The 14,443-nt window shown below is 45.1% G+C and overlaps 1 protein-coding gene across 1 annotated transcript in view; it reads right to left on the reverse strand.

Moving 5' to 3' along the window:
* EDIL3 (EGF like repeats and discoidin domains 3) overlaps window positions 1-9,995 on the reverse strand; it is a 267,679-nt gene extending 257,684 nt beyond the window's left edge. Inside the window, exon 1 of the mRNA XM_037373731.1 lies at window positions 9,516-9,995. Within this exon, the coding sequence (XP_037229628.1) occupies window positions 9,516-9,582 (67 nt within the window). The 5' untranslated portion in view covers window positions 9,583-9,995. The remainder of the gene's footprint in view (window positions 1-9,515) is intronic.
* Between the last annotated feature and the right edge of the window lie 4,448 nt (window positions 9,996-14,443).

A 14,443-nucleotide genomic window follows, 5' to 3' on the forward strand; every position in this document is an offset into this window, starting at 1 on the left:
AACAAAACTTGCTTATCAAAAAAAAAACAATCGAGCAGAGGACTAATCGGTCAAAACTAGTCAATCACTGGTCCCAAGAAGAGACACAGCTCCTATGGCGCTGGTGTGTAAAGCAGGGCTAAAAGGACACTGCTACCTGGGAAGGTCACAACACTTCTTGATCAGGTTGCTTACTTTCTGAAATCGTCCAGCTGAATCTAGCTGCCAGATTCAGCATGCACACATACTCATGAAGTCCTTGTGAAACAGCCAAAACAACTTTTTATTGACATTTTAAAGAGTTTTCTCTTTTTTCCTCCTGAAGTAACTGAAGCATGTCATGATTCCACTTACTCATTTTGGCTTCTTCTTTTTTCCTGCTCAGTCTTCGGTTGGTCCGAAGTTGGAGGCGCCAGAAGCACATCTACTCACCAGTACTTTTAAAGCAGTTTGCCTGCTTAGAAATAAGCCAGGGCAGAATTTCTATGGCAGACAGCTCCTCCTGCTCCACTGACAGCACACGGGAAGCTCCCTAGCTTTGCCTGCTTTGCATGACCAAAAAGCAATCTTTATCCATAAGATAAATATTTTGCACAAAATAATTAGGGAAGAAAAACACAGTAATCTGTCCTCATCAAAGTAACCTGCCAGGGCAGTTTAGCTAATCAGCATCTGATTGACTCCAGGATGGTGAGGAAGCATGCAGGTACTCAGGACTTGGAGATGGCAGAGGAAATGCAGAATTTGCTCATCTGCAAATCTACAACCTCACCAAGGCAACGCAGACAGGAACACAATGTATACTCACAGCTCTGATGCCTGTACCTGGTTTCCACCGTGGGTGATGCATAGCTATACACAAGGCAGGGAGACACGCAGCGTTCTTTACCTTAGGGTAAGGTGCGGTGGGGGAGCCAGTGACCTTGCCTCCCTGTTCAAAACGGTTTAACTTCACCTGTTTGGCATCGAAAAACAGACTTGGGACACTGACACATTAAGAGCCAGAAAGCACCTGGACAGGTAGGTCCAGAAACATATTTATTGGCAAAAAATGCGTAAGCTGTCACTGAGAAAACTGTCTGTGACTTCCCCCTTAAAGGAACCAGGTGAGGACACAACTGGTGCCCAACAGCCCCATGCCACTCGCTCCTCCCTGACTCTTTCCATCCCCCATCCTTGCACCAGCACTGGGGCTTGCCTCGCCCTGCCCTAAGTAATCCCAACAAGCTAAACTACCAGAAAACTAGCATGGCATAGAAATGAAGTTTTTTACTGCTCTGCATATGAAGACCATCACCAGTGCTGAAATTAAGGAAAAATCAGTGGCAAACAGCAATTCAATGGGCTTGGCCATACTGTCAAATCTCATATAGCAGAATTGCTCATCCCAGCTGATGTTTAGCAGTAAATTATGGAGATTTAGGAAGTTTCCTACAGACTAGAAACATGTTTTAGCCCTCCAGTGGCCGAGAGGCTTTGACCCACAGGTCAGAGCTGCACCTTTTACTACCTTCCATTTACTCACACTCAGGATATTAAATGCACATTAGCACATAATTATTCAATTACACTGAAAGGTAGTGAGGCGTACTCAAGTAATAACTACTCTTGCTGTGTGAAGCAATATAGATGTAGTCTTAATTATATTAAGCCAGTATATATAGTCAACCACACTTCACTCCAGCTGATTTTAGGGATATCACTCAGAATGCTGACTTTTTTTTCCCCCCCAACAGATTTCACAGAAGAAGATATACCTCTGAGACTACATTCCCAAGCATGTCTGACTTTGCTTCAATTACCTTTTTTTATTGCTCTCTGGTTCTCCGCTAAGACTTTATTAACAGGCTGAGCCATAAGACCCACATGTGGAGAAGAGTTTGAGGTTAAGTAAAACCACCACAGGAAGGAACCAAAGTGTAAATGTACGTGTAAGTGTGCAACAGAACAAAAATGCAGCATTTTTTAGAGCTGTTGAACAAGGACATCAGGTTAAAGAGAAGCCTGGTGAAGAAAGTCAAGAGGTTACAACAGGATGGGCTTGATCACACCCAGGAAAATGAAAGCTGTTATTAAAGTAGTTGATCTTTATCCTGAAGGACTACCTGTAAGCGATGCATCATTTTGTATGAGGTCAGAAGGTAAGCCATAAAAAAGACATCAAAGAAATTAGACAAAAGCGTATCTAAAGAAATACATACATAGGACATACCATAGAAGAGAACTACTAGGTCATTTTTGCTGCTTCCCATGAAAACAGCACATAATTTCTACATCTCCATTGTAGACTATTCACAGTTTTACTCTAATCTTCCCTTGAAATTATTCAAATTAATGGATGTTCTGTGGTTTTAAAGTAGTTCTGGAATAGTATCTAAAAGCAATCAGCTACCAGCTCTTAATTTTTAACCTAGAAAAGCCCTTGTAAGGCAATCCTGTGCAATTCCTCAGACAAGTAAGGAATCTGACAGGTTACATAGCAAATAATATTTTCATCTTTATTTCAAAAGCCCAAGCTGCAAAGGGTGTGAGTAACAAAACAAAACACACACACACAAAAAAAAAGCCAGTTCCAGAGCCCACCGTCTGCAAACATACTTAACCAAACAAAAACCAAAACAAACAAAAAAAACCCCCACAACTGGCAAACTATTAAAGTCGTATGGTCTATGGGACTGTACTAGAGAATAATCAGAGAGAAAGCCTGGATTAAAGGGGCTGGTTGTGTGCAGTATTATCCAGCAGTGATAGAGGCTGTCATACATGACAGGGAGATGGATTTTAAGATACAAATGTTAAAAATTAAATAAATCAAAATGTCTTTTATTTTCTGTTTTTCACACTCACAAATGGCGTATGTCTTACCCAAAAGTATTTCCTGTATCGTCTGTTGTACCTTCACTATTGTAGAAACCTAAGACATGAGCAATCAGAAATTACTGTTACTTATGCACTGCTGTCACAGCTCTCCATAATTATCCAGGTTGACACAGCATCTTGACAATGATAGGAAAAAAGCAGCTTTTGTAGAAATTTTGTCAGCCTCCCTACATAGAAACATGGCAAATAAAATTACCACAGCTAAAAATTGACAAAGCAATCATCTCTTTCAGGTTTGGGTGTTGTTTTTTTGTCTCTGTCAAAAAGTTACTATTGTGAGAATACTCAAAAACACAAAAAAGCCCTCCATGTCTAAACTGTAGCTTTTTCCTGCAGTAGGGACACAATCTGGCTATGCACAAATGCCTTGTGTTGTTGAAAACAGAAAATAATTAAGGAAAAAATTAGTTGCATGATGAATGGGACAGGAAAAAGTCCTGCATTGTATTAAAATAAAAAATGTGAAACTGAGATTCAAATCCATAGTCTGAAACAATTAATAGTCAACTTGAACCTACGCTGTCCGTGTCCCAGGTAGGCAAGCTAAACACCGGAGCAGGTCAGGGACGACAGATGCTGATTAAACTTGTACATACAGAATTACAGTGTTCTGATAAAGTATTTTTGGTTGGCAAACATCTCAATGTTTTAATCAAGAGTCACCGCTTGATGCAGACACTGCATGCTGGACACCTTACACCTCCAGATCCGCCCCTGCTCTTGCACCCACCACCCAGGGATGGATGAGAAGCGACAGGGAGCAACCACATCGCAGCTCCCACCTCCTCCGGTGGAGGCCCTGGCTCCACTCCCTCTTCCCTGCGGGCCTCCAAGGTCACATACGACCCATGGAACTGAAGCAGTTGCACATCCTCCACTCCCACCTTTGGTTTCCTGCTGGGGTGTGCAAAGCTCCTGCCTGGGCTGCATGCAAGGAGAGCAGATCTTCTTGTGCCTGCAGTTCCATCTGCTGCTCCTCCCTGCTGTCATCTGCTTACTTGAGTTTACTGCTTTACACATTGTATTTAAAATCGTAACTCCTAAAACTGAAAACCTGATGTTCTGCTGACACAAGTGGCACAGCTAAAATACTCCAGGATTCTCCATTTGAATGGCACAGACTAACGAGTACTTCATTCTCTATTTTTGAACTTCACCAAACTCTCAGTCATAAAAAGCCTTTCCCTACAATTGGCCCCTTACTAAAAAGTTGGGGGGGATGGACTGAGGCATACTGTCAGTCTCAAAAAGCAGTCTTAGAGATTCACTGCTTTTGTTGAATATAACAAATTTTTACTTGAAATATGAGCTCTGCATCCTGAATTCATAGGGCGATTAAGTCTTATCTAACATTACCCAAACTTTTAAGAAATACGACACTATGTGTGTGGCACATAAGTGAATTTAATTCCTCTGTACGCTATCTAAAATGACGATAAACTCACAATACAGTGTGTATGCATATAGCCACTATATAGTATGTAAAGTTAAGTTGTTTCCATGAGTTTCACTTCATAAAGCATTCACTCACACACCACATACTGTAATTATTAGCTAGATTAACTAGAGAATTTATTAGATAATCATGGTCTGTTTCATTTCTCAGCTTTTAAAACTTAAAATAGAAGAACACCCCCACTGTGATGAAAGGTAACACAGCTTGTGGATTAAAGAGAAAAAAACCCACACAAACAAATGAACAGAAAACCCCCACCAGTATATTCCCACAACACCAAGACTGAGATTTGAGGAAATCCCAAACCATGAAAAGACATGCACAAATTCTGTGCCTCCGAATTTCTGGGACACCAGCTGGTAGCTCAGCCCCTGCTTTCACTAATATCCAGCATCCAGGTCCACAACTGCAGTTACTGTTTTCAAAATGGTCCATGCTCTGGTCCTGCAATATGAATGCAACAGAAGCTGCTTTACTCCCTACACAACACGCCGTTAGAAAATTAGCCATCCCCTGTTGTCACTAGGCACAGTGAGTAGCTCTCCCTCTGACATAAGATCTAAGTTTCCTATAAAGAAGGAAACCTAGACCCATTACCACTTATTCCTTGGGCTGATATAACACACTGAATTCAGGCTGATGTTTGGCTTTCCCTCTGCGTTCTCCCTTCACCCCCTTTAAAATGTCTGTAGGTCCTCCAATATAAGACTGCGTTATCCAGAAGTTTTAAGTTTGCAGATGCTAAGATTCCTACAACCCTTATATGGGTTTCAATCTTTTAGCTTATCTTCTATTTTCTAACGTATCATCCACACAAGAAAAATTAAACTCCTATTTTCACCGTGAACCTGTTTTGAAAGTTGAAATGAATGAATACTGTTTTGACGTTCAACCCATATTCTTTCAAACTCGAGGCAGCTGAGCTTCACGTATGCTACAAAGAAGCCCAACATCACTTGTAACTTGTAAAAGATAGGTGACTATCCCTTAAGATTTCAGAAATACTCCTGGCTCTGTGGCTTACATAAGCTTGAAATGTGTAAAAACCTGAAAAATGGAAAACAGCAACATGCTAACTCCTGTGTGACTCACAATAAAATTCAGTATAACATAGATTTATTTCCAGCTCTTGCAGTTTCTTAAACGCTGCTTCTTCAGATAACTTTACTTACGTTGAAGGGGTATCAGGCTGTGAGTTTGTCATGGCTGCTGTATGGACATGTGCTGTATAAACCACTAATTCAAGGCATAAAACCCTGCCTCTTAATAAAAAGCGATTGTCTTTTGAAATAACTTCCAACGTGGATCATTTCCTTGATTTGCAACTGGACAGTAATTGGAAAAATGTGGAGGAGGGAAGATAAGACAGTGGCCTTTTTCACTGTGCTACCATTGATACACAACCTTGTATGAAGTACACCCTTTGAAAAAAGACATAAAGGATAAAGACATAAAAGGGCAGAGAAAGAAGCTGGACACTTAAAAAATCCCTACCAATACCACCAGGACTATTAATTCCAGTTATAACAATGCATGGCTTGACATCAAATTCTGTCCTAGGATGACCAGACACGTACAGGATGCAATAGTGTATCTGCTATATGCTTTCTGGAGGCTATATGAGCAGTCATGGAAAATCAATTTGAATACAAATGTAATTTGTTAAAAGAACAGTGATAATCATTATGCAGGGTCACACTGTCAGCAGTTTGTAAAGAAGCTGATGCCATCCAAAGACGCAAAGGCATTTAGTAAAACAGAAGAATCTTGGTCTTTAAAAGTCTCTGTGATCTTTTCAGTCTTTCAGTACAGTTCCATGAGAACAAAGCTACAGTTTACCTCTCTTGTTTCTCAGCACTTTTACTCCTTGCAGCTCATTCCAGCTGCAGAAAGAGGCTTTATAGAAAACTTCCGAGCCTCAGAGAGAGTGGAGGTTCCCACTGTAATGGAGAAAAAGCAGTATCTTTGAAACAGTTCCTTAAAAGTTCCAAAACATTTCTCTCAGGATGACAGGGACACAATCATAAAATAACCAGACTTGCCTGGCATTGGCAATGTCAATATCATTTTTACGCAAAACATACACAAAAATTCAGCAACAAGCTAAGTGAAAGAGCATGACAGAATTTAAGGATCAGCTTCACAACAAAGACAACTCAAGTGGTAAATCTTCAGAAGATCCCATTGCAAAAACATTTAACATAAAGAGATGGAATATACCTATTTTCTGTGCACTTACAGTACCATTACCATAGCCAATCTGCTTACCCCATTCCATGAAGTAAACCTGGGGACTAAAACAGCCACCAGTTTTAAATTATGTTTGCCTTGCATTTGATCCCAATCTTCACTGACTGTTCTGAAAGGTATTGACTTATTTGTTCCTAAAAAAATACAGTGGGACTCGGGAACCTGAGATGAGCCGCACTGTATTTCTTCCACCTGAAATAATCTCTTATAAGTCTCTGTAGTCACTCTTGTAGCTAATGTCAGTCCACTACACGGTAGAATATCAGATTGGCTCGCATTCAGATTTGACCAGGGAACAGCAACAACAGCAAATGTAAAGCCTTACGGCTGTTTTGCAGTTATGTATAAAAGGGCATTCCTTATTAAAAATGCACCTGCATTTTTCTTGCAAACTAAGGGGTAGAAGTCACTGCACCCTTGAAGCCTAGTTTCATCACATACATGCACATAAACACATTTCTGAAGATCTGTCTCTGTTACAGTGCATGAGATTGCGAATTCATCAGGCTGGCCATAGAGAAGAAAATTCCAGTCTTCCATTGGGATGACTTTTTCATGATTGTCATCATCATCATGATCATCTTGCTCAATCTTTCTCCTCCTTCTCTCTCCCTTTTTTTTTTTTTTAAAAAAAAGAGAAAAAAAATAAACCAACTTGCTGATACACTATGCATGTGTTCCAAACACAAAAAAGCAAAAGAGTTTTCAGATATCATGAATAAACAGGATTTTGACCTCCATCATTACTTTGCAAAGCTCCAATTAAAAAAAGCAGCTGGCATTTTTCCTTAACAGCTGACATGAAACACAGGTCAGTAATGAACTGTATGACTTAACTTTGATCTGCAGCTGGCATTTACCCCAAAAGAAGACAGGGAAGAACTGGACACTGCGTAGATGACACTACCACAGGTTTGCATTATACACCACTATGCAAGTGAACCATCAGCAAGTGACATTCAAACAATGCACAAGAAGTTTTGTACTGTTCAAAAGGCACTCTCCAAAGAGTTTCAGTTACTTACAGTCATCATAACTTTGAGAGGATCTACTAAAAGTAAACATTATGACAGCAAGCAAAATTAAGCCAGTATATCAGATCTGTCAAGCAGCGTTTTATTCTGTTTCAGCATTAAAAAGAAAAAGACTGTATAATTTCTTCTGTTTCATTTTGAAAGCCAAGGACAAACCTTTAACTGAACAATTACAGCTTAAGCAATCACAGAGCAAACATATTATTTTTCTCCCTTCCTGTTTCACTTCTACTGGAAAATCTACAAAATTCTCTCCGTTCTGAAGTTACCTAACCCCATGGAAAGACTGTAGACTTCAATGAAAAAACGTCTCAGATGTGAAGTATGAGAAGTCCTACAGACGCCCAATGCAAAGTTATTCGGGACAAGTCCAGACTTCGTGGCAGAGCCAGTACCTTTTCCTTAAAAGATTTTGGGCATAAACGGCAGGTACAGGGACATATTGCATAAACTATCACATGCTCACTGCAACTGTGTGACTGCTACTGGATTTTGAGAAGCCACCGCGCTGAATAATTTAAGATCTAATAAAATATTCAATTTTACTGATACACTGGTTTCATTTTAAAATAAAAAATGTGAATAATGACAGGAACAGGTCTAAAAGTCAATGGAAATATTCCGTTACTCATTAGGATAACAGCTGCTCGACTAAGCTTCGGAAAGATACAACTAGGACGATAAAAAGGTCTCCAGCCCCGAGAGACTCCCCCCGCCGCGGGCACAGCGCCCGGCGGAGCCCGCACAGCGCCGGCTGCGGGGCACGGCCGGAGCCCGCAGAGGGCGAGCGGGCTCGGGGGGGGCTCGGGGCCGCCCCACGCGGGACGGGGCCGCCCACGGAGGGCTACGGTGCTGCGGGGCGAGTGGGCGGGGGCGGTGCGGAAGGGACCCCCCGAGGGGACCCGCGGCGGTCCCCGAGCCCCTTCCCTTCCCCGACGGCGCTGCGGCTGCCCTGGCGGGGAGCGCCCGGCACCGGACGGGACGGGCGGCAGGCGACCACCTCCCCGCCCCCGCCGCCTCCCCCGCGGGCGGCCCGGCCACCCCCGACCCCTTCGCTTTCACAGGAGCTGCTGCTGTGGAACCGGTCGCCCGTCCCGCCCCACCTCACGACGTTCATTCAGCTCGTTGCTAGATCAGCTCCGCCAACTTTTGTAATGCGAGGAGGGAAAACCCACCGCGACTGCACCAAGCGATTATATCAAATAATCACAAAGAGAACTCCAAAGAGCTCTAAAGTTGTTTTTCTGGGGTAGAGTTGGGGTCTGGGTTAGGTTTTTTTTCGGGGAGGGGGGTGGGGTGGGGTGGGGGTGCATGAGACACAGCGAAGGCGCCCTTGATGTTTTAGATGGAGATGCCCTAGTTTGAGGGATGCAGGAGAAGGGCTCGCCTGACAAGAGCTGTTCGCTGCCGCCGAGACGCGAAAGCCCCCGAACGTGTTTGCAAACTGTTCCGCGGCTTCCTGGGTCTCCTGCTCGGAGCTAACAGCCTTCAAATTAAAATGAAGGCCGGCGACTGGGGGTGGGGGGTGCGTGTGTGTGTGTGTGTGAGGAAGGGGAAAGAGATGTGGCCAGCTCTGCGGATATTATTAAATCTTCCCAGCCGCTCATCTGGATTACATTTAAGCTCTCACGGCATTTTTTTCCCCTCTAATTAAGCGTAGTTTCAAAACAGAACATGTCTGTCGCTCGTCGGCTTCTATTTAAAATGTAGAGATGAGCGGGGTTGGTTGGGTTTTTTTTTCATAAAATAATAATTAAAAAAAAAATTAAAAGCCGAGCGCAGACGGAGGCACCCGGCTGCGAGCCGCCCGCCGGTCGCACCTCCCCGCTCCCCCGCGCACTTCGGCTCCGACTTTGCGGGAGCTCCGGCGCCGCCCCGACCCCCGGCCCCGCCGGCCCCGGCCCCCGGCCCCTCACCTCGGGCGAGGCGCGGCGCCGCCAGGCTCCCGCAGAGCACCAGCCAGGCCAGCACCGTGCGGCTCATGGTCCTCTCCTCCCGCGGCCGCGCCGCCTCTGCGAAGGAAGGAGCCGGCGGGCGGCGGCGGCGCCTCCGCCCGGTGAGGCGCGGCGATGCGAAGGTCCCTCCCGGCGCGGCGCGGCCCCCGGCCGAAGCGCAGCCCCCGCCGCCGCTCCCGCTGCCGCCGCCCTAGCAGCGCCGAGGAGGCTGCCCCGCCGCCCGCCGGCTCTGCGCGCCCGCCAGGTGCCGCCGCGCCTCCAGCATGGCCCGGCCGGCCGCCTCCGTCCCGCGGGCTGCCGCCGCCGCCGCCTCCTCCTGCGCGACCGCGGCCGCTCTGCGCGCCCCGAGCGGCTCCTTCGCGGGGGAGGCGCCGGCGCCGGGCGGTGCTGCCCGACACACCCTGGCACCTGCTCCGCCCCCCGCCCGCACCTCCCCCGCCGCTGCGGCGGGATTTGCGGGGCACGGCGAAGTGCGGCGGCACGGCCGGGAGCGAGGGCGGCGCTGGCTTCTGCCGGACGGAGCCACCCCTCGCAAAGCCCCGCTCGGCGCCCCGCCGCCCCCCGCGCCCCCACCCCCCGGCGCCGCCGGAGTCCCTCTCCCCCCACGGACGGGCATGTGGCGGCTCGGTCGCTGGCCCGGCGGACACCTTGCCTCTGGAGTCCGGGCAGGGTCGGCGAGGGAAGCCCACCCTCCGCAAACTTTGGTCTTGCAGGTGCCGCCTGAGCCCTGTGCTTTGCCGTGACCTAGAGTCCTCCCGAACGCCCGGGCAGGGAACTCGGGCGAGGTGTACAGCTCCTTCTCCCACCTCCCTCCCCGGGCAGGGTGTCGTCCGGCCCGTTAGGGATAGGAAATCAAAGCACGAATAGCGGGACGTGATGAAATTCCAGCAGCAGTCCAAGCTGGAGGACGGGAAGGTCCCATGTCAGACCACTGCTCACCATTTTTCTTTTCCTACCTGCGTGTGTACAGCTGAGAGAGTGAAATCAGTACTAATTGCCCAATAGGAGTCAAAAGGCGCTTCAGGTATTTTATATCTGTAATTTGCATCCCCTCTACATGCCCTCGTAGTAAAAGAGCCCATATTAATATTGTATTAAACGTTAATGCAAGTGCTGAGTGAGAAGAATGCACTTAACAGCATTAGGCTGTTCAGAAGCACTTCTGTAGAAACAACCTGAACGTCCGGGCTGGTTGCATGACAAAAAGGAGACACCATGAAATTAAAGAGTGGAAACGACCCGTTAAGTCGTCTAATCTTTTGGCTACTTCGGCTAGCATCTCACAATAGTTTCCAGCATTTCATTTCACAAGCCCTTTGTCTACCATTAAGCGCCTGTAAGTGGCAGGGTGACAGCCCTCCACTAAAGCTCTAGTCTTACATCTGAGCTTGCAATTAATAGCGTTTTTCTCTGACATTGGAACTGTTTCCGTTTCAACACATTGCGATTTCAGGAAAGAACTAAAAGGATCAGGCTTTTTGCAATGGTCAAGCTATAAAATTTACCAGGAATAACACACCTTGATAAAGTGCATTTTACACCCAGAATCCCAGAGCATTTTGTGCTTGCGTGCAGAGCACAGATGGACTTCACACAGCCTCTTCGGTGGCACCTAGCCATCAGTAGTGGGGCACTGCAAAATTGTCCAGCAGGTTAGGACAGATAAAGAAAAAAAATCTCCCCTACACTAATGAAGCCCACGCTAGCAGAGAAGATACGTTAGCATGGGCTTTAGTCCAGCCTATCTCTCTGGACACGCTGTAGCTGGTAGCATTCACTGAAACTTTGACTGTGTTCACTATTTATTATGTGTGCTTCACATAATGCCTAATTCACCTGGCAGCACTCATGTCGGTACATTCATGCCTTCGTTTTGCTGCACAGATGTGCTTTGTGATTGCATCACTACTTCTACAGCAACTTGGTTTTTGCATCTCAGTCTCCATGCTAGAGATCTGCCTGAAAAACTACTGTCTGGAAAGAAAATATACCTATTTCTCCTCGAGGGTGGCTTTACTGTCAATACAGAGACAGTGAAAATCTAGGAAGCCTCAACAAAGTCTCTGATATTAATGCATCGTTTCTCCACAACGGTGCTAATTTTACTGCTTATCTGTGTTTTACAACCAAGAATCCAGCTGTCATAATTATAAGGCAAGCTGCACTTTAGCTGCTGTGGCAGCCCAGCATGCCTGCACCCCCAAGTGGCAGGCTTGCCTTTTTTTTACGGTTCTTGAGGGAATAATCCTGTAATGCAGCCCCTTATTTTCCCCAATTAGGATAAATCTAAAGGGCCTAACTACATTTGGTACTGGGAAGCTTTTTTCCACTGAGATCCTGTGACTAGCAGCTGATTAAAATCACACAGAAATAGCTTCTTCAAAGCCAGGCATTGTTTATTCAGCCAAAAGGGATGAAACAACAAAAGGCTTTTATGTTTGGTTCTTACCTAAAGTGCAATGACTTTTTGTTTTCAGATTTGATTCAACAAAATCCATCATCTCCCCACCTCAAAGTAATCAGACTGTTCCTGCAGTTTTACTGCTGCCCGTCTCTGTTGGGCTTCTCTTCACGTGCTGCTTCACCCAGCTTGCTCCCTTGTGCTTCCAGAAGGGCCTCGGCTCCGGGATGCTGCAGAATCTCCCCTTCATCCAGTACCTTCCTTCTAGCCCTTCTAGCCCATTTTTCTTAGCACAGAGCAATGCAGTACCCTGCTCCAGCTCAGTGCTGCGAGAATGGCTCCAAGGTACAGACTGCTCCTTCCAGCTCAAAAGTGGTAATTATTTGCATCTAGGTTTTCTTGATATGGATTTTCTGATATGTATAAGCCAAACCTATTTACTGTGCTAGTCTGAGTTTCATGTAAGACTGCCTGTGCTGTTGTGCTACGGGACTGCAATTCTTCAGCGCTACATCATTGTCACCGGGGTGGTTGCGGTTGCAGCGTGTCACAGCACTCTCCACCTACGGTGACTGATCCTGGATGTGGCCTTCTAGGTGAAGAGTCTGACCAGGTGTCCGTTGTTGTCCTAAAGTCCAGAAATGGTGGATTTTTGCCATTTGTTGTGTACATCTTTCTTAAAGCAACTGCCTCGCTTTGCAGTGGGAAAAATTGCCTTCCGAGTCTGCTACCATTTTTAACTACTATAGGTATGTAAACATCATTTACATATGGATAGCCCCAGGACCCAAGACAGTTTGAAGGTTCTCTTTCCTTTATTTGCTCACATATCTGCAAATCCTCAATGACTTCCCAACAGCAAAAGCCTTTGGCTGAAATATGGATGAGATGGGACTGGAATGGCACAAGCCATTGCAGCTCAAGCTGGCATTCTCACCTTTTATATAAAATTTAGTATTTATATAAAATAGATAAATATTACATTTTTATATTTGTATTTAGATACTTATCTTTAGTGCAAAATTCTTCCTTCTGTCATGTGAATTCATGATGTGCTTCATGTTCTGGAATTTAGTACCAAAATGGGCTCAAGACCTGCCAGATGTGAGCCCTCACTCATCCTGTCTTCCTTTTTCTGCCATCCATTGCATGAACACAGGATAAAAAGACTGCTTTTCATTTTCCAAATTGTTTCCCCACATCAGGATAATTTCTGCTGCGTTTTAATTATCTACACTCTAATATCCAAGATTTATTTTATTTGTTCACTAATCACTCAAGGTTAAGAACTTTTTGCATCCAATTGTTTTTTTAACTTCTTCCATCTGATTGATCAGCATCATTTGCAGGATTACCAGACAGGGGCTGTGGAAACTGTCTAAATCTGCAACACTCCATGGTTTGGCTCTGGATGCCTGGTGATCTTCTGGAATGGAAGGGGTAGAGCAGAGAGACAGATTAACTAATGCCTTTCAAAGGGAGCACACAACATTGTCAAGTGGGCAAAAGCTATCCCACAGCTAGCCATGTCCCCATTTTTTCCTTCATCTTCTGTTCACGAATACCTTATTTTTCCTCATCTTTTGTCTGCATTATTTCCTGTTCTGCCTCAAATGCCCAAATTAACCCTTTGAAGTCCTGCAGTACATTGAACAGAAAAAAACCCAATTATAGCCATTAGAAATGTAGGCAGCCACATAAATTGCCACACTGCCCTTAGATAAAAAACCATCTGTAAAGGAACAAAACTGAAACTCTTAATGCACAAAATGAACACATTTTTAGCGTAAGAAATAGAATAATGCCTAATGTTTAATAGCAGTGACATAAGGTCTAATACTTGTTACACGAAAGGTGAACTGAGTAACTCCCATCTGCGCTGCACTAGTCGAAGAGTAAGAGCTTATCCTTGCTATCCGCCAACCTCTTGCCAATTTTAGAAGTCATCTAGTAAACATAACCGTAACCTGTCAATTACCCTATAACACCTTTCGGCTATCTTGGATACCAGCTTTGCTTAGGGGATAAGCTTTATCACTGGATGCCATCAAAGCACTGGCCAGATTTGAGCCTTCTTGAAGTGAAAGATCAAGACAAGATCAGGGACCAGCCTGTACAGGCAGGGATTATATTGCCACCTCAGTTATAATTAGGGCTATAAAAAGCCACTGCTGCACACAAGCAATAGAACTTTCCATAATGTTTTCTAATAACGTGTACCTTGTTCATCAGGGATTTGTCATACACCATTCACCATAACCAGCTACTCTTGATTCTGCCAGGCATCGGCGTTTATTTGCCTCAGAGAAAAGAACAGATACTACATCTGTCTGTCACCCCCTCCACAACACTGCCAGAATTATTCTTTTAGTTGACTCTGCCTCTGAAAAAGGGAACAATTCATTCTTTTATCTCTTCTCAAACAGAGCCTGATCCCCCACTTCCTGAGAATGCAAGGTTTCTGGTTAAATCAACATGGGGTTTTGAT

The sequence above is a fragment of the Falco rusticolus genome, chromosome Z, assembly GCF_015220075.1.
Source record: "Falco rusticolus isolate bFalRus1 chromosome Z, bFalRus1.pri, whole genome shotgun sequence".
Classification (NCBI taxonomy): Eukaryota; Metazoa; Chordata; class Aves; order Falconiformes; family Falconidae; genus Falco; species Falco rusticolus.